The following is a 25,717-nucleotide window of genomic DNA, read 5'->3' as shown; positions in this document are numbered from 1 at the left end:
TGAATTCCAGAACATTTCATTGTGAAACCTGTGCATAGATGCTGGGCGGTCACTTGAACAGAACACGGGGATACCACACGGGTTTAAAGGTGAGGGGAATTATGTGTCAGGATGTATCCTTGAACCACACTCAGTCACTCTGCGTGCTGAGCACATAATCTGAAAAGCTGCACTATGTGAGGAACAGCAACAGGATTAGAGAAGAGCTCATTAGAAGTGAGGACAGGAGGCATTTAATGATGAAGATGAAAAACTACAGTCTTCGATTTAGATTACTACTCAATGCAACAAAAACAACAAATCCTCACGAATGGCCCAATAAACAACCTTGTGATAAAATGAGATAGAGCTGACGTTGTTTAACAAACAGTCCTTGAACTAACTACAAGCTTTTCTTTCTTGTTGTTGTGTTTTGTTTTGTTGTCATTGGTTTGTTGTTGTTTTGTTGTATATTGTTGCTTGGTTTTGCTCTGTCTTGTTTTTGTGCATGTTATTATCTCTGCAGGTCTGTCTAAATAAAATAGGCTGGATGAACAATCTAGAGGAGAAAACAATGAGACCAACAGTTCCAGAGGGACATGAGAGAGGGGGAGGTCATGACAAGTGAACAACAAGAGATCCAAATCAGTGGTGAGAAGCGTGGAGGAGGTCTGGTAGGGCGTGACCAAGGGTAATGCAAGCAAGAGGAATTACTGAAACCCTAATGAAGGCTGAGCATGATAGTGGGACAAGAGGAAAGTCAAAGGAAATAGAGGTATGAGCTAGGAGGAAAATGGCATTTGTAGAGGTCTAGATAAAGACATGTACATATGCAGATATATTTATGAGGATGAGGAAATAGATCTATGTGCATATATGTATAGATTTAGTATTAAGGTAGCAGATGTAGTACTATTCAATGTAGGTAGTACTCAGTTACTCCCTCAATGCAAGAATACTTTGTTCTATTAAACTGGCATTCCATGATGCTCACCTTCCCGACACGATCACTGAAGACAAAGCAGGTGCATAAGCAAATGTGGCGAAAAAGCTGATGGTGCCCGGCTATCAAAAGATATAACGTCTGGGATCTTACAGCCTTGAAGGTAAACAAGCGGCCATCTAGCTCAGAAGCAACAAAGCCCACATGGAAGAAGCACACCAGCCTGTGCAATCACAAGGTGTTGAAGGGATCAGGCATCAGGCTTCATCAGAACAAAAACTCATATCATAGTGAATGATGTGGAGAGTGGAGACCCAAAGCCCATTTGTAGGCCACTGGACATCTCCTTACAGAGGGGTTGCGGGGAGGAGATGAGCCAGTCATGGTGCAGGGTAGCAATGATGAAACATACAACTTTTCTCTAGTTCTTAAATGCTTTCTTCCCCCAACCCCCCACCCCCACTATCATGATCCAATTTTACTTTACAAATCTGGCTAGACCAGAGGATGTACACTGGTACAGATAGGAACTGGAAACACACAGGGAATCCAGGGCGGATGATCCCTTCAGGACCAGTGGTGAGAGTGGCGATACCAGGAGGGTGGAGGGAGGGTGGGATGGAAAGGGGGAACCGATTACAAGGATCTACATATAATCTCCTCCCTAGGGGACGGACAACTGAAAAGTGGGTGGAGGGAGACGTCGGAGAGTTCAACATATGACAGAGTAATAATTTATAAAGTTATCAAGGGTTCATGAGGGAATGGGAGGGACAGAAAAAAAATAAGGACCTGATGCCAGGGGCTTAAGTGGAGAGCAAATGTTTTGAGAATGATGAGGGCAGTGGATGTACAAATGTGCTTTACATAATTATTGTATGTATGGATTGTGATAAGAGTTGTATGAGCCCCTAATAAAATGATTTTTTTAAATAATTGACGTCAATGATTTCATTTTACTAGGATTCATAATCAACACTGATGGAAGCAGTCAAGAAATCAAATGATCTATTTTTACATAGGGCAAATGTACTACAAAAGACCTTTACAAGTGCAAAGATCCAAGCCGAAGTATTGTCAATCACCACGTATGCATGGAAAAGCTGAACAATGAGTAAAGAAAACCACAGAAAATTTGACGCATTTGAAATATGGTGCTGGCAAAAAATATTCAAAGTACCACAGGCTGTCAGCAAAGCAAACAAATTGGTCCTAGAAGTAGTATAGTCAGAGTGCTCCTTAGAAGCAAAGATGGTGAGACTCCATCTCTTGTAATTTGGACATGTTTTGAGGGGAGACTAACCCTGGAAAAGGACGTCATGCTTAGCAAAAACAAGGGTCAGTTCAAAAGAGGCAAACCCTCAAGGAAATGGATTGACAGTGGCTGCAACAATGGACTCAAACATGACAGTTGTGAGAATGGCACATAATCAGGGTGTTTGCTTCTGTATTACAGAGTCACGGTCAGTTAGAATCTACTTAAAACACTAACAGAAACACAATGATATAAAGGTCTGTCCTATTGGGGGGGGTCTGCGGAGGGGAGCTGACAACCACCCAGAAGAGTCTTTTCGACCTGAGTTCCCTGAGCTGAGAATCTCATAGACCAGAAGGAGCTGGAACAGTGAAGATAGTGCAAGATGGTGACAGTGGCAGATGGCTTGCCAGACTATAAAGCAAGAACTGAACACTTTTAGGCAGGATATAAGAGCGGCAATACTTGCCTATGCCAGGCCGAGGCTTAAGTCTGGCCTGGGCAGACGTTGCCTCCTAGGATACTAGGAGGTTGCCTAGGAGGCTGCCTACAGCAGGTCAGAGCCAGATGCCTCTGAGCAGGAAGTTTGCCAGTAGAACTAAGAGCCTGCTTGTGCAGAGCAAGAGAAGCCTGAATGTGACCCCTGCAAAGGCTGCACATTTCTCCACCTCTACCCCACCCTGTGGAGTGTGGGTTCCGACAGTATGTTGGCAATGGAGGTCCTGAGGACCGGATAGCACGGTAAAAGCCAAAGTACCAGCCAGCAAGGCCCAGCAACCGAGCAGAAGCCTTGGAAATCCATGCAGGCTACCCCCCACCTCCCATTATCCCCCATCCCAGAGCAGCATGGTAGTAGCCAGAGGGTAAGGGCACACATGTGACATCTAACCTGAGCAATGGTATGCCTGATCAGCCACATAAGAATACAAGGGTTACCAAGGGCTTGAGTAGAAAGAAAATGTTTTGAAAATGATGATGGCAACAAATGTACAAATGTGCTTGACAAAATGGATTTATGTATGGATTGAGATAAGAGTTGTAAGAGCCTCCAATAAAATGATTTTTTTAATTAGGAAGCAGACATGAAATGTTAAAATCCTTTATAATGATAAAGGAAAGTTATATAGGTCAGAACTATTAATTTACATTTTAAAACGTTAGAGAAGAGATAAATGGAGATAAAATTTTAAAAATACAAGGGTTATTTAGGAACTTTGTTATTGTTTACTGTTTATTTTCTATAGATTATAATAATGGCTTTCATTTTGCCAAGACTGTATTTCATGTATCTGGCTCAATCACAGATGAGTATAGCACCCACCCATAAAATGACTGATGCCAGTGGGTGGGTGGGTCTTGACTGGTCTTGGCACAACAGACTCCATTTTGAGTCCTGCACCTCTATCTTAGCTCTCAAGAGTGACCCCTAAAGGACCTCCCCTCCCCTGCTCAACCCCAAATTCTGGCAACCAGCTCATCCCAAAGCCAGAACATTTTCCAAAGATATAGTCACTCCACCCATCCCTGACATATAGATAAGATTAATGACCTTCTCCCTGCTGAAGCACGTGTGTATGCAGATCCTCCCCAGCTGTGCCTGCCAGCAGTGGGCATAAACACGCCACCAGGATTTTTTCCTGGCGTGGCTTCAATAGCTCAATACCCTGAGTTGCTGAACCCGCCCACAAGCTTCTCAATAAAGCCTGCTTCTAAAACCCTATTGATTGAGTGTTTGATTCTGTTTTCGCGTCCAAATAAACCTTATATACCCGTAATAGGCGTGTGGCTTCCCCCTCCTTTGGGGGTCCCCTGAGAACTCCCCCCCATTTCCCCCAAATAAACCTTATAGGTCTCATTCCTAGTAGTCTCATGACTGCCTAGAAGTCTGAGGCTCAGCCAGTTTGCGGGTGCAATGAAGACAGCCAGACAGAGCATTGTAGACACCACTGGGGAGCTCGGAGGGAGGGAGGAAGTATGACAGGGGGGGAGGAGGGAGGGGTGCTCTGTTTCCCAGACTTACTTTGGTATCTCAGAGAAGAGTCGGGTGCTAAGCAACAGCCTGGGAAGCAACTCATCCTAGATCCTACTCTTAGCACCTAATATCACAATGGCATCCTAGCGGCAGCAAGAACACTGTTTACTGAGTTAAGCTTTCTAAAGCTTTTTTTACTATAATAAACGCATCTCATGACAACTGTAGAACATATGGGTGAAAGACAGGGTTTTCTACTCCCATAAACAGTTAACAGGGCAGTTCTACCCTGTCTCATAGGGTTGCTATGAGTCAGCATTGACTCAATTACAGTGTTTTTTTGGTAAACAGAAAAAATGTTTATTCTTCAACTACCTAAGTGACAGCTTTACTATAACTGAAAGCTTTTAAAAGGTGAATTTCTCCTTACCCTAAAACACTTTCCAAATAAAGAGAACTCACTTAAGCACCGTTTAGAAAATCAAATCAAAGGCTCCTCATTGAGTAGTAGTGATCCCTTTAACGGAAGCCAGATCTGGAAAGAGGCTGTATTTCCCTGACTTTCCTCTTTGGTTCGTTTTTCTCTTCTGTTGATTCATCATCTTCCTTCAGGCCTCCAACACTCTGTGTACTCTCCAAGAATCAATCCTGGGCCCTGCTCTTTAGCATCATTTTAATTATTAAGAGAATAAGAGATCCCATCGCTCTACGATCTAGTACCGTACACTGTTCAAGGCAATGGGCAAAACACTTAAAAACACACATTTGCAAAGCACTTTCTATTGACTCCTTTCCTACCCCCAACAATCTGAGTTCAGCAAACGTGGTTATTATGAGCTCCCCTTTCACAGAAACGGCATCTCAGTAAGAACCAGACTTGTCCAAAGTTACCTGGGTTTGGTTTTTGTTTTGTTTTCTACCTTCAGATTTACAATTAGAACAAGGTTTTCTGACTTATGGTACTGCCTCCTTCTATGTATCTATGCTATTTTCAGAAATAATTAAAACCCTGTCACCATTAGAGTTTTGATTGCTTTGTTTTGTTTGTTTCTATCTTCACATATTCAGTCCACAAACAGCACTACCTAATCTGTTGCTAGGGCAAACAATGGAGAACACATTGTTTCTGACTCCGGGGGGCCTATAATGTCTTTCCAAATGCATTACCAAGTACGTTCTCATGCAAATGCCCTAGCAATGTGTCCTCTGAAATGGAGCCCAAAAACACAAAAGGGGTATAAGATGAGCTGAGTCAAAATGGTCATTAGTTACAGCTCTTCCAACCACACAAATTCCCTTCAGAGTGATTGCAAAGTTGATGAAAACTTAAATATCCATCAGGAACCTAAAGGGAGACTGTAACCACACACATGCAAACTTAAGACCCAACCTTCAGATCCAAATGTGTGTAAACTTTTTAAAACTATACTACCACTTATCCAACAAGTAGTATTTTACTCCAAAACAAAAATATTATAAATTTACTCTGACCAATGGTAACCCTTACTAATTTTTTTCTGGGTGAAGTTCAGTGTTCTGTGACAAGTCAATAAACTACACAAAAGTTGGACTTTAAAGCAGGGATTCCTTTCATTAAAAGTTCATCAATTTCCATAGCAAGTGTAAAATTGTCACTGGTTCAGTAAGTACAATGTGAGTATCATTTATGGCAAGAGAATTTGATCGTGTCATACTGAAAATTATTTCCCTAAAGCAATGCTTCACAAACCACACTGAATAAAATATTGGAATCTTGAAGGAATGTCTTACTGATCTATTCCTTTTTGTTGTTGTTGTTAAAGGAACAAGTTTGATTTTTATTTATTTATTTATAAATCATTTTATTGGGGGCTCATACAGCTCTTATCATAATCCATACATACATACATCGTGTCAAGCACATTTGTACATTTATTGCCATCTTTATTTTCAAAAGATTTTCTTTCTACTGTAGTCCTTAGTATCGGCTCCTCATTTTTTTCCCTCCATCCCTCACAAACTCTTGATAATTTAAACATTATTATTATTATTTTGCCATGTCTTACACTGTCCGATACCTCCCTTCACCCACTTTTCTGTTGTCCATCACCCTGGGAGGAGGTCATACGTAGATCACTGTGATCTGTTCCTCCTCCCCCCCCCCCATCTTCCCCTTACCCTCCTGTTATCGATACTCTCATTGTTGGTCCTGAGGAGTTTATCTGTCCTGGATTCCCTGTGTTATAAGCTCTTATCTGTACCTGTGTACATGCTCTGGTCTAGCTGGATTTGAGCATTAAAGAACTACAGGAAAGTTGTATTTTGAAAAGAACAAGTTTAGCCACAGGCTGTCCACAGGCCTAGGTGCACGGGCCCAAGATAGGGTCCCTTAGCTCCCAGGGAAGAAGAGAAGGGAGCAAGCCCATGCGCTCGGCCCCTCCCCCAGGGCCACCCTTGCCACCACCTGGCCGCCTAGGTGGGCAGAAGAGGAGCGCCAGGCCTCCAGGGCCTAGCACTGCCACCCGCAGAAAAACTTCAACACCTCAACAATCAAAAGATAACTGACCCAATTAAATAGTGGACATAGAAGAAGACAATCAGTTGGTCAACAAACACATGAAGAAATGCTTGCAATCATTAGCGATTGAGAGATGGAAATCAAAATGAGATATAACCTCAGGTACGGCAGTTACATAATCTGTGTCACCTTGAGCCTATTCAAGAGTGAAGGGGTGGAGTATAGGCTGTCAATCAGGTCGCAGCTGTGACCTCATTTGGAGGTGCTACAGAGATAAATAGCTCACTGGAGGCTAGACCCCCACTCTCTTTGTCTCCCTGCAAGACATTCCTGTTGACAAGCCAGATGGAGCTACACTAATGCAGCCTGATTCTTGGAGCTGAAGGAGCCATGTGGAGACCCTTATCAGCACTAAGATCCTTTCACTGCCACTGGATCCACAAACCTTTCCACCCACGGGCCTGTGATCTTACTGCACTAAGCGTCATTGCATGTGTTGCTTGAGTCTGAAGAGGAATTTACAGACTGGCACTGGAAATCTGGGCTAATAATGGAATTAAGAACTTGAACTGGACTGGGCTGGGATGTTTTCTTAATCTACAATTACTTTTTTATATAAAGCTCTTTCTTAAACATATATGAATATCTATGAATTTGTTTCCCTGACTAGCACACTCATGCCAGCATTAATAGCAAAGTTTGAAAAAACAAATTAGCAAATGCTGATGAGGGTGCTCAGTGACTAAAACCCTCATACACTGCTGCTGGAACTCTGTAAAAGAACAGCCCCTGTGCTATGAGCTTCCTCAAGAAGTTGGGGATAGAAATACCGCGGGGCCCATTAATCCCTCTGTAAGAATAGCTGTTTGAATAGACATATATGTACCCATCCTCATCTCAGCACTATTCACAATAGCAAAACAATGGAAACAACCTCAATGCCCACTAGTGGAAGAATAAATAAATAAACGTTGTTATTATGTGCAATGTAATACTATGCAAAGTTAAAGAATAATTTTGAATCTGCAAAACTTCATATTACATGAATGAACCTGAAGGACATTATGCTGACTGAAATTAATCACAAAGGACAAATATTATATGAGACTACTATTATAAAGAGTCAAGAAAAGGCTTAACACAAAAAGAAATATACTTTGATGGCTACCTAATGGTTAGATTTTACATTAGTGTGGTATACCTGTGCGAAGGTCTGAGGGAGGGAGGTCCAGCCTTTCAATGAGGGCACAGCCTAATGATGTCCCCTTGAGGTTGTGGACAAGATGCTCTATAATACTTCTCTCTTACCCCACTTGCCTTCCTGCTTGCTTGCTTGTCTGTGTTTGGCTCACACTGGGAGCTGTTGGTGCTCTGCTGTGTTTCTGCCACCTTTGGTTCCACACAACTGCACCCACCAACATGTGATCTCACCACTTCCAACTTTACCTTCCTGCTTCATTGGCCAGAAGCCACATGGGTATGGAGGGGGCTCCACCTAACCCATGGACTGAAGTTGGACTGGACTGGGTCACTTCAGTGATATACATTTCCTTAATAGAAAGTACTTTCATATGTATATATATATATATATATATATATATAGAGAGAGAGAGAGAGAGAGAGAGAGAGAGAGCAGTGGTTCTCAGCCTTCCTAATGCCACGACCCTTTAATACAGTTCCTCATGTTGTGGTGACCCCCAAACATAAAAATTATTTCTATTGTTACTTCATAAATGTAATTTTGCTACTGTTATGAATTGTAATGCAAATATCTGATATGCAGGATGCATTTTCAATGTTACAAAATGAACATAATTAAAGCATAGTGATTAATCACAAAAACAATATGTAATTATATATTGTGAAATATTTATTCCTGATTAAAAATAAAAGAAATTTTTGTCTTGAAAAAAAAAAGAAAAGAAGTTTTACAGCAGAATTTCTCAAAATCTATCTTTAATATTCTAACATGCCCATGAGAGTAGGGGAAGCGGAGAGGGAGGGGAAAAAAATAAGGAGCTGATACCAAGGGCTTAAGTAGAGAGCAAATGTTTTGAGAACGATGAGGGCAACGACTGTACAAATGTGCTTGGCACAACAGATGTATGCATGTGATTAAAGTTGTATGAGCCCCCAATAAAATGATTTTTTTTAATTCTAACATGCCAAACATAAGGAGCCCTGTTAACACTGTGGGTTGGGTGTTGTGCTGCTAGCCAGAAGGTGGGCAGTTCCAATCCACCAGTCATTAGGCTGCCTGTGCCTATAGAGATGTCCGGTCTCAGAAACCGTATGTGGAGTTCATCATTGGAAACAACTCTGTGGCAGTGGGCTGGGGGCTAGATGCCTCGTTAAGCTCTGAAACAGAAGACGCAGTATACTGCATTTTCTAGGTTATTATCATATGCTGTCCATTTATTATCATTATTTCACTTCCTGACTATAACAGTACTAAAATTTCTAACACAATTAGAAAATCCTACCACAATTCTTATAGTCCCTGTGCCTCTACTACTATAAACAGCAAAGGACTCCAGTGACATGCTATGAAATTAAATGCGTCATCCAAGCATAGCCCAAGAACAGCCAATCAGTAACAGAGGCAGGGCTCGAACTCACAAAAAAGTGTTCTTTCCAGGACAAACCTAAGCCAACCCTCTTAGAAATTAAAATCCAAATTTACTAGTTGGGTAAATCCAATCTTTCTTTAACAAATAAATGCAAATTAACAATAATGAAAGATGGAGAAGCACTTTCCAAAGAATTAACCAACTGACTGCCATTAAGTCAATGTTGACTCATAGGGACCCTACAGAGACTGTGACTGCTTTATAGGAAGAGAAACCCCTGTCTTTCTCCCAAATGCTACTGGTGATTTTGAACTGCTCACCTTTCCTATCGCAGATCAGCTTGTAACCAATATGTCACCAGGGCTTCCTGAGAAGCACGTTAGCAAAGCAGAAAGAACAAAGAACTTGGAACAAGGAAATTGGTTAAAAAGTGGCTCCTCCTCTGGCCATGACTTCTTTGCCACTTCCTTAATAAACCAAAGAAAAAGCAACATTAAACTGAGTCCCAGTCAGGCTTCTTGCCTGACAAAATCTTTAAGACAAAAATGAGATTCTGTGGCCTCACCTAGCTCAAGCCCACCACAGATCATATTATTATTACTTCCTCTAAGTTATTTTCAGCATGCTAACTTACCTACTTCTTAATAAATGTTACCAAGTTTCTCTAAAAAAAAATCAAATAAAAGCACTCATTCATCTAATTACCACAATGATGGGATTTGAAATGACTCTCCTAACTGGACGGGATAGCAGTGAGCAGGGTTTTGGTTTCTCTTAACTGGGATGTATATACTAAAGAGCTGTCTTCATAAAAGATTAAGAGAGACACCACTAGAAAATAAAACTACAAAAATTAATCAAATGTATTTTATTTCCTTGAAAAATATGATCACAAAATAAGTCCCATTAGAAACAAGTACAGCAAATGTGCTTGCCACAGTGGATGGATGTATGGATTGTGATAAGAGTGGTAGGAGCCCCCAATAAAATGCTTAAAAAGAAGAAACAAGTACAGATAGGAATAGCAGGGGCAGTGAATTCTTTAATGTGGCTCTTACAGTCACAGTCAGTAACTACCACCAAATGACCTTTCCCTGCATGGGTCTGATAAGAAGGTGGGGGAAGAGACAGATAGGATTCCCTGGAGTGGCATCCTATTGTATATCAAATAAACCCTCTGAGAAGCAGGTGGCGGGATCTCATTATCACCAAGAGCCTAGAGTGGTGTTTCCTCTGGATCCTAGATTCCTGCTCAGTGAAACTCCTAGATCCAGAGGACAGCTGTACCATCAGAGGAGGAGCAGCAGAACAGAGCATGGGACACAATGAGGACTTCCCAGCCCACAGAGCACGTAGAGATGCGTGCTTTTGTGCAGGAGGCTGGCTTGCAGAATGAGGTGCCTCTGGACACTTAGTTGAAGTTGGGCTTGCTGACCCATGGAAGTGGATCTGAGTACCTTTGGGCTGAGGCCTATTGGCATGGGCTCCCTCTAGGCACTTCATGCATTCAGGAAGCTGGGTTCTCTGACCCACAGAGCTTCAGCTGAGTGCCTTCAGATTAAGATTTACAGCAGAGCGGCATGCCCTTTGGGCACTTACCAGACTTGACAAAGCTCTGTAACGTTCTGATAACCAACCCACCGTGAGCACTTCTCGCTGGCATGATAACTTACTTTAATGAGAAATTAAAACACAGAAGCCAATGACACAGAAAAGTTACTACATGGTGTGCAATAAAACCTGGCTAATTTTTTTTAATTCATGAATTTTGTCTGAGTTTCTGTGTCGCCACTGCACTGAATATTAGAACCTAGAGATAAATTACAGAACATTAATTAAGTCGATTTAGGAATATAAATTGTAATTCCTTTTTATAAGCAACTTATTGTAATCAAGTCTTATCTATTTCATTAGCAGTTTTGCAGAGTAGCAATTTATGGTGGTAGCAGAGGTAAGAGAATAGGGTCAAAAATAAAATATTTCAATGAAAATCACTAAATATCAAGCTACAAATAATCAAACCCCAAAGGGAGGGCATGTCACTCTTCATTCTCAAAGACAGGAATCACCAAAAATGTAGTACAAAATGTAAGGCCATATTGAATATTTCAGTAATTCCAAAGCTGAAAACCAAACCCACTGCCATCAACTCTATTCCAACTCAAAGCAAATGTACATAGATATTTCCAGGACTGCAAATCTTTACAGAAGCAGACTGTCCCATCTTTCTCCTGTAGAGAGGCCACTGAGTTTGAATTGCTGACCTTGTGGCTAGCTAGTCCAATGTGAAGCCCAGAGCACAAGCATAAACCAAGTGGCACATTCATCAATATAATGCATGCAATCCTGACTTTCAAATGTTTGACTTTCATATATATATACTGACACTGTTAAACTGTATTTCACACAAAACCCAACTGAGAAAAAAAAAGCATAGGTACCTCAAATTGCCCAGCTCACCTACAGCAAGTATCCCCTTACCAAACTCGGCCTCCCCCGCCACCCCATCATCTGAACTCTCTCCTACTTTTCCCTGCAGAGCTGCAGGTGTCACTGGTTGGCAAGAATATTTTGGCTGGCTTTCTATCGCCTGCGAGTCAAGTAGTCTGGACTCAAGAGACAGCACCTGCACACAACATGATTAAACATTTCCCATTTTTTCCCTTCATTCTCTGGAGGGGAAGAACTCCCATGGAAGTTAGGTAAGTCAATGGGGCAAATTTTAGACATGCAACTTTCCAACACATTTTCAGGAAAACATTGCAAGTTGGGAAAAGCTGCTTTTTACATTACCAAAATCTGAAAATCTTAAGAGACATTAAAAGATTATATAACAGCTACCTCTAAATAATCAATGTTCACTATAGTTTGTTCACCTCTCCAATTTCACTAATTATTAGTGCCGCTCTAAAATAGTTTGCAAAGTTCAAATGCAAAAAATGCTAATGCTAAAAAATGGTAGTTATATAATATATACACATCAGTTGTCAATAGGAATGGAATACATTTTTTAAAATCATTGACTAGATGTTTTGGAGGTGGGTATTTTTCTATTAAACAATACTAAGAAATAAAACCAGAAACAGGGAAAAGAAAAAAATAAGGGAAAAAAGGTAGACTAAAACTAGTGAAGCTGAATAACTTGAGTCTTGATATTTCAAAATATTTAAATAATTTTTACAACAAACTAGTCTTTCCCTTCCCAACCTCCATGGTTACTTCATTGGTTGAGACTATCTCCAGATTAAGCCAAAAATCAAACACTTCTTCAAAATGTCTTCATGATCATACCCATTTAGCACCTGAAAATTACCAATTTCCACCACTTTAGCACTGTAATTTTGAAATAATATAAAAACTTAAGGATTAGTAGATTTTTTGCCTTTAAAGTGAGTTGAGCTACTATTTGAACTGTTTTATGAATCAAATAAAAATACTAAAATTAAATGTAAAACAGTTGCCTCCTACACACAAAACTCGCCAGTGAATAGTATACTTAAGGGTGAAAGGCTAGTTGTTTTCCTCCAAAGATCAGGAACAAGGCAAAGGTATCCATTCTCACCACTCCTACATTCTGCATGACACTAGAAGGTCTAGCCTGCACAATAAGGAAACACAGATATAATAGGCATACGGACTGGAAGAAAGAAAAAGTTATCTCTACTCACAGATAACATGATTGCCCTAGTACGGGGGGGGGGGGGGGGGGGGGGAGAAATCTGTCAAAATCTCCTGGAACTAATAATTGAGTTTAGAAAGGTTAGAAAAATACAAGGTCAACACAACAGGAAATGAACAACTGAAATATTTTTCATACTATTTTACTAAAAGTTAATCCATACATAATATCATTCATAATCAAGCAGTGTTGTACAATCACTACACAATCAATTTCAACACATTTTCTTCCTTCTTAAACTCCTTGGTCTCAGCTCCCCTTTACCCGCCTCCCCTACCCAACATCCCCATCATACACCCCTGGAACCCTACTCTAGTTATTGTCTTATAGATTCCAGATAGAAAATTACGTAACAGAGTCAAAAAGGCTACCAAGAATGACAAAATGCAACAGATACCCCAAAATGGGAGAGAGAAAAAAACCTACAGAAATTAAAAAGTTGACCAAGCTCTGAGTACATCAGTAGGGAGATCCAAGGACAAGGCTTTAACCATTCAAGTAAGATTTACCATTTTATTTTGCAAAACCCTTTTATTGGGAGGTAACATCATGTCATTTCATAGTTCAGTCACATCCAGAGTATTAACACAATTGCTACAATCAGTTTCAAATTACTCTTTTCCTTCTAGAACTCCTTGACATCAGTTCCCTTTTACCCCCCCATACCACCACCACTGTACCCCACTCCCAGAAACCCTTATTCTACTGCTGTCCCTATAGGTTCATCAATGCTGGGTTTCATATACTGAAAAACAGAAAAACAAAAATTAAAGAGGGTGACACACACACATACCCTATTACATAACACATCTAAGATAAACCCAAATATGAACAAACAAAAAAATACAGAAATGATGAAAATCAGATCAGGCCTAACACGCATCAGAAGGGGTGGGGATCAACTGACAAGGTTTTAACTGTTCGAGTCATGTTTATCGTTTTGGTCTTCTATAGTCATCTCTCCCATGCACTCAGATTTATCATTTTAATCTACTATAGTTCTCTCTCTAATACTCTGTCTGATAACCAGGTTACTCCCATCCCTCAATTAAAGTTAGAGAGAAAACACAGGAGGCTGACTGCCTATGGAGATCCTGCAAATGTATGTGGGCTTCTACTGTCATCCACAGCCTCCTGCACACTAGAATCTCTCCATTGAAGCTCTGATACTATCCCCTCTTTCGGATTTAGAGTGTATAATTTACAATCCTTGAATCATGGATTTTGGTGTGTTTCTTCCATACAGGCTTAGTTGACATCTCACTTTGATAGCTGCTTGTTTGGATCAAGTCTTAAATTCCCCCTTTTTTTAACAGACACGCACTTGTCTTCTCCAAGACCTGTTCCACTCCCTATTCCCTCTCCTGACTTGATTTTCCCACCAGTATCCCTCATCCCTCTGGTAGAATTGTCTGCCAGTCCGGGGGAACGTCATCACACCTTGTATGACAACCACCCGGACCCCTCTTTCACAAATCTGATCCCAGCTGATGTGAGGACCCTTCCACCAAAGTGGCCTTTAAGATGCACACATAGAGAGGAGGATAGTGCCTGGTTCGTAGGTACCAGTCCTGACCAGCAGACTGGATGGCCTGAAGCCAGAGCCTGCTCCCATCCTGGTGCCCATGCCTACTGCTCATCCCTGGTGGACTCTTGTATCTGTCCTGTTGTGTTTGACTAACGTCACTCAGCAAAATGGTTTCCAGATCCCTCCACGTCTTGAGATGTTTCTTGGTTTCATCACTGTTTGTTAGGACTGAGTAGTAGTCCATAACATGTATATACCAAAGTTTTTTTATCCATTTTTCTACTGATGGGAATTCAGGCTGTTTCCAACTTCTTGCTATTGTGAACTGTGCTACACTTGATCTCAGCCAAAAGGCCGAGAAGCGATGAACCGCACTACAATGAACCCAGGAGAGCTTAGTGATCTGTCTCTTATTTCTTTGGTGTATATGCTCGATAATGGTATTGTTCGGTTGTATGGTATTTCTATTGCCAGCTGTTTTAGGAATCATGTCACTTTCCACAATGGTTGTATTTATTTACAAGCCTGCCAGCAGCGTTGAAAATAAATTTTTAAATACTAGTTATAATAACTGACCCCCAATCAAATAAAGAAATACTGAGGAATAAATGTAACAAGTCATATTCGAAATCTGTAAGCTAAAAACTACAAAACACTGATGAGAAATAAAATATTTAAATAGATGGTCCCAGATACTGTGTTCATACATTTGAAGACTCAATATAGTAAAGATGTTAATTTCGCCCATGTTGACCTATAGATTTTATGTGATTCTAATCAACACTATGATCAAGATTTTTTTGTAGATGCAGACAAAACCAATTCTAAAATTTGCATTAAAAAGTAAAGGGAAAATAAAAAGTAAAGGAACTATAATAGCCAAAATATTTTTTGGAAAAGAATAGCATTAGAGGAATTACAATTAAAATTCTACCTAATGAGGGTAGAGAAAGTGGGTTGAAAGAGTGAACCGATTACAAGGATCTACATGTGACCTCCTCCCAGGGGAACGGACACCAGAAAAGTGGGTGAAGGGAGACATCGGACAGGGCAAGATATGACAAAATAATAATTTATAAAAATTATCAAGGGCTCATGAGGGAGGGGGAACGGGAGAGAAAGGGGGGAAAGTGAGGACCTGATGCCAAGGGCTTAAGTGGAGAGCAAATGTTTTGAGAATGATGAGGGCAATCAATGTACAAATATGCTTTACACAACTGATGTATGTATGGATTGTGATGAGTTCTATGAGCCCGATTTAAAAAATTCTACCTAATTATAAGATAGTATGAAACCACAGTAATCTGCAACAGAACAGTAAGGAAATGGAGGTCCCCAGGGAATGCTGCAAGGTCCCAAGGGAATGCTCAAGGTGGACTTTGGGGCCAGGGCGTGGTGCCCCAACAGACTGGACTGGAAAATACTCTGAGAGGCCAACAAACAGTCCTTGAACTAACTACAAGCTTTTCTTTCTTGTTGTGTTTTGTTTTGTTTTGTTTTGTTGTCAATGGTTTGTTGTTGTTGCTGTTTTGTTGTATATTGTTGCTAGATTTTGTGCATGTTTCATCTCTGCAGGTCTGTCTAAATAAGATAGGCTGGATGAACAATCTGGAGGAGAAAACAACGGGACTAGGGAGACATGGGAGAAGGTGAGGTGGGGGGAAAGATAGTGATGTTAACAAACCCAGAGACAAGGGAAAACAAGTGATCCAAATCGTTGGCGAGGTGGGTGTAAGAGGCCTGGTAGGATGAGATCAAGGGTAATGTGACCGAGAAGAAATGCTGAAACCCAAATGAAGACTGAGCATGATAGTGGGATAGGAGGAAGGTCAAAGGAAATGGGGGAAGGAGCTAGGAGGCAAAGGGCATTTACAGAGGTCTAAATAAAGGCATGTACATATGCAAATGTATTTATATATGAGGATGAGGAGATAGATATATGTGCATATATTTATAAGTTTAGTATTAAGGTATCAGATGGACATTGGGCCTCCACTCAAGTACTCCCTCAATGCAAGAATACTTTCTTCTATTGAATTGGCATTCTATGATGCTCACCTCCCCGACACCAACCACTGAAGACAAAGCAGGCGAATAAGCAAATGTGGTGAAGAAAGCTGATGGTGCCCAGCTATCAAAAGATATAGCGTCTGGGGTCTTAAAAGCTTGAAGGTAAATAAGCAGCCATCTAGCTCAGAAGCAACAAAGCCCACATGGAAGAAGCACACCAGCCTATGTGATCACCAAGTGCCAAAGAGATCAGTTATTAGGCATCAAAGAACAAAAAATTATATCATTGTATGCTCACCTCCCTGATACGATCACTGAAGACAAATAAGTACATAAGCAAATGTGGCAAAGAAAGCTGATGGTACCCGGCTATCAAAAGATATAGCGTCTGGGGTCTTAAAGGCTTGAAGGTAAGCAAGCAAGCGACCATCTAGCTCAGAAGCAATGAAGCCCACATGGAAGAAGCATAACAGCCTGTGCGATCACAAGGTGTCAAGGGATCAGGCGTTATCAGAACAAAAAATCATATCATAGTGAATGGGGGGGGGTGCGGAATGGAGACTCAAAGCCCATTTGTAGGCCACTGGACATCCCCTTACAGAAGGGTCTCAGGGAGGAGGCAGGCCAGTCAGGGTGCGATGTAGCAATGATGAAACATACAGCTTTCCTCTAGTTCCTAAATGCTTCCTCCTCCCCTACTATCATGATCCCAGTTCTACCTTACAAATCTGGCTGGACCGGGGCATGTACACTGGTACAGACAGGAACTGGAAACACAGGGGATCCAGGGCGAATGATCCCTTCAGGACCAGTGGTATGAGTTGCAATACTGGGAGGGTGGAAGGAGGGTGGATTGGAAGGAACTGATTACAAGGATCTACATGTGACCTCCTCCCTGGGAGATGGACGGCAGAAGTGTGGGTGAGGGGAGACGTCGGACAGGGCAAGAGATGACAAAATAATAATTTACAGATTAACAAGGATTCATGATGGAGGGAAGAGCGGGGAAGGAGAGGAAAAATGAGGAGCTGATGCCAAGGGCTTGGTGGAGAGCAAATGTTTTGAGAATGATGAGGGCAATGAATGTGCAAGTGTGCTTTACACAATTCATGAATGTATGGATTGTGATAGGAGTTGTATGAGTGTCTAATAAAACCATAGAAAAAAGAAACCACAGTAATCAGGATTCTGTGATATGCAACAAAATAGAGAATCCAGAAATAGAGTCACACAAATATGGCCAACCGATTTTTAACAGAGGTACAATAACAATTCAACACAAAAGCTTGCCTCTTGGACAAATAATGTTTTATAGCAACTGGGCATCCAAATGAAAAATAACGAACATTCACTAAAATCTTATACCTTATACAAAAACAAACACAAAATGGAAAAATGTAAGGTGCAAAACAATAAAACGTCTAGAAGAAAACATCCATCATGACCCTGTGTTATACAGCTTTCAGATATGACACCAAACGAACTGAACTTTGTCAATTAATAGTTTTGTTCCTACAAAACAGGTATTCCCACATGTACTTGAATAAAATAAAAATTCCAAACTCACTGCCATCAAATGGATTCTAACGCATAGAAACCCTATAGAACAGAGCAAAACAGGTTTCCAAGAGTATGAATCTTTATGGAGTAGAAAGGCACGCAAACATCAATCTCCACTACCTTGAGACCAGAAGACCTGGCTACCACTACTAACTGTTCTGAAAAGGATCATATTAGAAAATCCTGGATAGAGTGAGAAAAGAATATGGAACAAAACTCAAAATCATATAAAAGACCTGGCTTACTGGTCAGATCGAAAATGGTGTAGCCTCCAAGACTACTGCCCTTAGTCACACACTTCAGGTCTAAAAATTAACTCCTCGTGGCTCAATTTTCAGCCAAACAAGAGACATGTCTAGAACGTGAGCAATACCACCAGTTAAGTGTGCACACCTTAGAATAGTCAACCAGCTGAGATCAAAAGAGCGGCATTTCCCCAAGGACAAAGTGTAGAAAGGTTTGAAAAGAAAGAGGTATGGAAACAGGATACACAAAGAAGTGCAATAAGTGACTTTTCATCGTAGGTGGCAATTAAAAAAGATGAAACAAAATGTGAATTGTTGAATGGAAAAACTGACATGCTCTGTAAATCTTAATAAAAAGAGACATTGTACACTTACAATTGGTAAATCTTACCGTATGTAAATGTTGTCTCCATTTTAAAAAGTCTTAAGGCAGCACCATCTTTTAGTAATAAAAACAAACCTTTTACTCTCCATAATTAAGAAAAGAATATAGGCAAGATTTGCCATTCACTAAATGTTTTTGAGAAATCTCTATTAAAATGAGCATTTTGTAGAATTAAAGGTGGTAAAACAACCAAAATCATTATCACTATCTCCTAATACAAGTAAATAATCAAGAGGAAATAAAGTACCATATATGCTCAAGTATAAGCCAAACTGAGCATCAGCCGAGGCACCTAATTTCACCACAAAAACTGCAGTCAGACTGTGCTGAAAAACTCAGCTTACACACAGGTATGCACGTACAAAACAATTTTCCAATTGTGAATATAGGTACTTATATCCAAATACTGCAGATAAAAATTAAGAAGCAACACACACTTTTTATATGAAATCTACTGGCAAACTTGAAACCAGCCACAAGTTCCCAGAGAACTGTCACACACAAACACAGATACGAAGGAGACAGGAAATGAAAGTGCTCCTATGGCTCACAAAACACAAGAACACTGGTAACTCCAAATAATTCTCCTATTTAATTCTGCCACTGTGGAAATAACCCTACAAGGACCAAGAATACAGAGATGCTTGCTCCTTGAAGCTAGAATTACATCAGTCATGGGAAACACACAGAAGACACTGCGAATTTTCACCTCATGGAGTTCTCTCCAGAGAGCACTACTGCCTGGTTAATTCTCCTGAGGAAAGATGTTTTTCTGCTTAAGCATTTTGTTTATTTTACTTGTTATATAATATTAAGCACATTTACTTTTAAAGTATGCCCCCAAGTATGTCCCGCCAGCCACAAAATTTAAATATCTGTAACATAAGCACAAGTGAGGACATAAGCCATTTATAGGGAAAAAAAGGCAGCCTGAGCCTTTTCCAAGTTCGAATAACCACAGCAATTTATATTACACATAGTATATAGACTTGGTTAGTTCTAAGGGGATTTGCTATTTATTTTCTAATTTGCATTGTCAGTAAAGCCCGTTTAATAAACAAATTACGAAAGGATATCTATGATCTACATTAGGTTAATCTTCCTTTGTGTCCATTAAGAAAACAACTATCATATTTAGCTTCCTACTCCATTTCCACACATACTCACAGCACCAAACTTTACTGCCTATATTCTATCTGTACTACCTACTCCTTTTATCCCACCTGTGTGGATTCTTCCCATCTTTCAAGCCTATCTAAATTGCCAGATTTCCTGATCCCTTGAACCAGATGTGATTTGTTAATTCCCAGTTTCTCTCTGAAGCCTTTGTGGCACTTACCACTTTCAGTCTTGTACAATATTTCTGTAAGTGTGATAAATTCTCTCCTGAGAAAAGCCATAAAAAGGTTCATCTTTTATTCAGCCTTGGCTCCCGCTTAACATTTAGTGGCTGCCATATATGGAGACAGAGACAGTCAACTATGTTAAGCACTATGTGCCACATAATTCGCCCTGGTGGTGTAGTGGAATAAGCAGTATAAAGTTCATCTCAAGGTCAGCGATCCCAACTGACCAATCCATGGGAGAATGATGAAGCTGTCTGCTCCCCTAGAGATCTACAGTGTCTGAAACCTTATGGAGCAATTCTATTCTGCACAATAGAATTAATGTGCGTCAGAACTTGAGAGTTTGGTTTGGTATGTGCCACATATTACCATAGGTCCTATTATAGGAAATACGAGGTCTGCTTTAAATCCACTAAAAAACAAAAACATGTAAGCAGATAAAACGTAATTGTAATGTTATAATAATGGATTACAGGGTGCTGTGAGGGGATGATTATACATGATGAAAATTTCAGATTCCATGAACTATTCAAACTCGCTGTCACTGAATCAATTCCAATTCACTGCAACCCCATAAAATACAGGCTAAAAAACTCTTTTTTTTTTAAAGGTCCAATAAATACAAAGGTCTCGAGAACTGTATAATAAGCCCACTTCAAAAAAGTTGATTCCAACCCTTAGTGACCCGCTAGGACCAAGAAGATCTGCTCCAATGGGGCACAGTGGCACAGTGGGTTATGCATTTGGCTGCCAGGCACAAGGTTGGCAGTTTGAAGCTAACAACCACTCCTCCAGAGAAAGATGAGGTATTCTGCGCCTATCAAGATTTTCAGCCTCAGAAACCCACAGGGGCAGTTCTACCTTGTTTTATAAACTCACTGTATGGCGGAATTGACTTGATGGCAGTGACCTGGTTTTTGGTTTTGCAATTGGTTGGTTTATTTGTGGGGGGGGGGGACAAAGGAATTGCCCCACGTGCCTTCTAAAGCTGTAAATCATTGTGGAAGCAGAATGCCACTTCTTTCTCCTGTGGCCTCCACCCATGACACTTTTGGGTGGCAGCCTAGCACTTAACCACTGCACCACCAGGGCACTGATGAGTAATACAATTAAGGCCCCTTAATCTTGTATAAAATATTTCACATGACCAAACACTAACACTCCACATACTCTTAGGTACCTGCATGCAAGGAGCCACACGTTTCCCAACATGTGTGGCATAACCCTCTGCAATAACCAGGCCTAGTCTTCTCATCGGGAATCAGGGTGGTATCATGGATTAAGCACTGGACTGTTAATCACAAAGTTAGCAGTTCAAACCTACCAACCACTCATATGGATAGAAAGATGAAGCATTCTGATCTCACATGGATGTATAGCCTCAAAAACCCTATGCAGAGTCACTATGAGTTTGAATAAACTCCATGACAGTAGGTTTGTTGGTTTGTTCTGGTGGGGGGCAGTGGGAGAGTTAATCTTCTTATTATCTTCAAGTCGATTTGCTCATCCCTGTCTTACATTTGACTGAATTGTGCACCAATTTCCGTATGCCATGTGCCACCTCCAAGTCCCAAACTACTGGAATCTTCTTAACTCTTAAGATTCTTCTCAAGGTCTGCTTCTTACCTATGCTCTCCAGCACCCAGAACTGCTACCCATGTCTTCCTAGCGTGTACTGTACTATTACTTCGATCCATGTCTTTTTAAATTTTAACATTTGATGATACGGTGTATTACTCTTCCTCCATTTTCATAAAACATGGAATAAAGCTGAACTGGTTTCAAACCCAGTTTTGCTACTGTCTTGCAAGTCAAGCTGGGCAACTTACTAAACTTCTTGAACCTGTTTCCATAGCATCAAAATGAGGATTAAACTACATGATGTGTACAAAATACCTAGTGTATAAAACACAGAACTCACATATACAAGCTTGTTTAATTTTATTACTCCCGTGTTCCTCATCCAGCTCCTTTAAGGGAGGTTCGATCTCTCTGGGTTTTGCCGAAGCACGAGCAATGAAACACAAACGGGGTCCTGGAAAAGGACTGACTTAATGGATGTCCGGGACGCGGCAACTTTTGAATGTGCCCTCAAGACAGCTTACACAACACATCCTCAGTAGAATTTCTACTATATAACATGTCTGCTGAAAATCATGAAAAGCTGTGGCCAAGTCACACGCCAGGTACAGGGGTGGGAGGCTGCTGCCCCCAGCACGGGCATCTTTAGCAGTCTGTCCGCCTCCCGGCAAACCCGACGCAATGGGGAGATGAAGCGAGAAAATACCTCCTATCTATTACATAAGGTAAATGAGACATTTTTTAAACGTGCATCATCTCTCTGCAACAAGAACACTTCTGCAAATGTCGGAGTGAGACGAGAACGTCTAAACGGGCAGGAGCTGAGTCATCAGTTTAAAACAATCAACCACTGCCACACCCCACCCGTGGAAGAGGGTCACCGGGGCGACCTTCTGCAGGGCAGTCCCGAGCATCCTGTCCTCAGCGCCTGCCCCAACCTGGCTCAAGTCCTCCCCTCCGGCGCGTCTCCTCGGACGGTGCCCTGGCGCTCGGGGTGCCCAGTCCCTCCCGCGGCTCTGACTCGGAGGCAGACACCCCTTGGAGCCAGGGTCCCCACGCCGCCTCTCCACCCTCAGCCTGGGCTCGGACAGCGCTGGACGCCCGCACTCACCCGGGCGGTGACCTTATACACCGTATAACCCCTCGGGTGTCGCTGGGGCTCGGTGACAGTATAGAAACGGGCCAGATCCGCTCCCGGCTCCCGGGGAGAGCTCATCCTCCCGCCGCCTCTGCCTCCTCCGCCCGCCGGGGACCATCAGGGCAGCGCCGAGCGGCCGCGGCGCCGGCTCCCCACGCAGCCGCGGAGCGGCGAGGGGGCGGTGGCTCCACGGCGGCGCCACCGCGCGGGTTCTGCTTCCGGGTCGGCCCGGATGCTTCCGGGTGAGGCCGCGGCCAGAGGCCCCGGAGGGAGAGACGCGACGCTGTCGTCGGACACAGGTGTGAAGTAGGCGAGCGGGCTCTGAGGGTCGCTCTGCCACCCCGTCAGTGCAGAGAGTTGAGACTCTCCTCTCCAAGGCTGATTCTGGGCAAATACACCCCTAGATTGTGTGAGACCTGAACCTCCCCACAGAGGGGAGGTACCCTCCCCACCGGAGTACACCACCTGAGGTCGCCAAGAAACAGAGGGGATACCTCAGCCTTGCTTCATCCTCTGTAGCCACATTCGACCATTGGATACGCCCACGGCCACAACTCAGCTTCTTCACGGTTCCGGTCTTTCTAAGACGAATCCCGACTGCCCGCGCAGCCCTCATTCCACCACACCTGCCCAACTAACCTTCAATCCTTGATCAATCTTGAACTTCATGTACTCGGAACACCACCACTCCAATGTCAGTGTCTCAGACTGTGGTGGCTTACATGTTGCTGTCATGCTGGAAGCACTGGAACAATCTATGTAAGAGCTCTTTAAAGTATCAAAGAACAAGGATATCACTTTGGGAATAAGGCCCACATGACCAAAGCCATGATATGTTCAGACACTTCATATGCAGGTGAAAGCTGGACAATGAATAAGGAAGACCAAAGAGAATTGATACCTTTGATTACAGTATTGGCAAAGAACATTGAAAGCACCATGGAGTGCCAGAGAACAAATAAACCTATCTTGGAGGAAGTATAACCAGAATGCTCCTTAAAAGCAAGGATCATGAAACTTTGTCTCACATACTAACATGTTATCAGAAGAGACCAATCCCTGGGAAATATGCCTGATAAAGTAGAAGGTCATCAAAAGAGAGGAAAATCCTCAATGAGATGGATTGATACGGGCTACAGCAATGGGCTCAAATATAACAAGGATTGTAAGGATGGCCCAGAATCAGGCAGTTTCATTCTGTTGTACATAGGGTTGATAAGAATCTGTGGTAAGGAAAAATTACTTGGTATGTCTCTTCTCTCCACAACCTTTGTAACTCCCACCAAATGAGTGGGTGTAAACATGAAATTGGGTATGTGAAACTAATAAAGTAATTAGTCAGTGTTCCCATTCCCTTGACAGCCATTTCAAAAGCAAGAACAGAAACTCCCAGGATCGCCAAGAAAGAAGAGCCAGGGAGTAAAGCGTATCCAAGGTACCTGCATAGACAGGCAACAGAAAAACTGTACATAGATCAGAGGTTCTCACCCTTCCAAATGCTGTGACCTTTAATACATTCCTCATGTTGTGCTGACCCCCCCAACCATAAAATTATTTTTGTTACTACTTCATAACTGTAATTTTGCTACTGTTAAGAATCAGGCGACCCCTATGAAAGGGTCGTTTGACCTCCAAAGGAGTCACAACCCACAAGTTGAGAACCACTGACAGATGATGATACCGGGGTGTAGGCTCTCTGGCCTTGGACCAAGTAAATCCGAGTGATTTTGCACAGAAGGCTACCTTTCAGAGTGGGTTACTCTTTAGACAATTATCAGGACCTTTGTGATACTTGGAACCCTAGTGGGATAGTGCCTATGTGTTGGGCTGAAAACAGCAAGGTCAGCAGTTCAAAACCACTAGCCCCTCTATGGCAGGAAGAAGGCCCACGGGAGCAGTTCCACCCTGTCCTGATGGCAGTGAGTTTGGTTTGGGTTTTGTAACACTTGCCCAAACAGAGCAGAGGCTGAGGACCACAGAGGCATTCTTGCCAGCATGTTGTACAAAAGAACTAAATCCTTACTATTTGTAACCTGATTTTAAAAACTCATTTGCTATCAATACTGACTCATAGCAACTCTGGTGGTTACAGGGGGAAAGATGGGACTTTCTATTCCCATAAAGTTACAGTCTCAGAAACTCACAGGGCCAGTTCTACCTTGGCCCATAGGGTTGCTATGATGTAACCTGAAAGCTTCCTTAATAAACCCGTTAGTTGTGCATATTTTCTGTGACGTGTATGTTCATTGTAATGGATTATCAAACCCAGCAGAGAAATAGTTGCCATAGGGATGGGTGTTGTCAGAATAAAGTAAAGAAGAATGGAAGGTGGAAGCATGTCTGACTTCTGCCTCATAGGAATCATTCTTGGGCAGATAGGGAGTTGGACTCTCCTCCCTTCTATAGCCAAAGAAGGTCAGATGTGGCTTCCACAGAATTGGTGGTGGTAAATTAGAAAACTTTTCAAGAATTTCTAGTTTCAGCTGGTCACATGTTTACTACTTAATTATTTTACTGTTCTTGATTAGAATTCTTTTTCATACTGACTACAACCCACCTTTGCCATTTTCCTCCGTCCTCTTCCTCTTGCTTCTGTAATAAAGGGGATGGAGGAGCTGGGGGAAGGAAGCTTTAGTACCAGTTCCTCATATTTTCACTATGTTTTGAGATGTGACACACCCTTTCCTCATTTTTAAGACTTAGTCACTCAACCTGTGTTTTAAATCCTATGCTCGTTGGCCTACCTAAACACACTTTCATTGACATCTCTAATTTCTATACCTTAAATCACTAATTGCTAGCTCCTTCATCTCAATATCCCATTGAACTCTTTCTGTTGGGTGGTTTCCGGCTCATAAGGACTCTACAGGACAGAGTAGAATGACGGCATACAGTTTCTCAATCCAACTCACTGCCATTGAGTCAATGGCGACTCCTAGCAATCCTACAATCTACAGGGTAGAGATAACGGCCCCTGTGGATTTCCAAGACTATAACTGTTCACAGGAGTAGAAAGTCTCAACTTTCTC

General features: G+C 41.8%; 1 protein-coding gene across 6 annotated transcripts in view; it reads right to left on the bottom strand.

The window, feature by feature from the left end:
- The window catches only part of RPS6KC1 (ribosomal protein S6 kinase C1), a 216,641-nt gene extending 193,767 nt beyond the window's left edge, over positions 1 to 22,874 (bottom strand). For 3 of the 6 annotated variants that reach the window (XM_075530269.1, XM_075530262.1, XM_075530275.1), the window contains exon 1: positions 22,662 to 22,874. In XM_075530269.1, the coding sequence (XP_075386384.1) occupies positions 22,662 to 22,766 (105 nt within the window). In that variant the 5' untranslated portion in view covers positions 22,767 to 22,874. The remainder of the gene's footprint in view (positions 1 to 22,661) is intronic. The other 3 variants (XM_075530282.1, XM_075530289.1, XM_075530252.1) reach the window with 2 other exon arrangements.
- Positions 22,875 to 25,717: the final 2,843 nt, after the last annotated feature.

This window comes from Tenrec ecaudatus, chromosome 1, assembly GCF_050624435.1.
Source record: "Tenrec ecaudatus isolate mTenEca1 chromosome 1, mTenEca1.hap1, whole genome shotgun sequence".
Taxonomy (NCBI): Eukaryota; Metazoa; Chordata; class Mammalia; order Afrosoricida; family Tenrecidae; genus Tenrec; species Tenrec ecaudatus.
The sequence above is the reverse complement of the archived record's forward strand: the minus strand, read 5'-3'. Positions and strand labels throughout refer to the sequence as shown.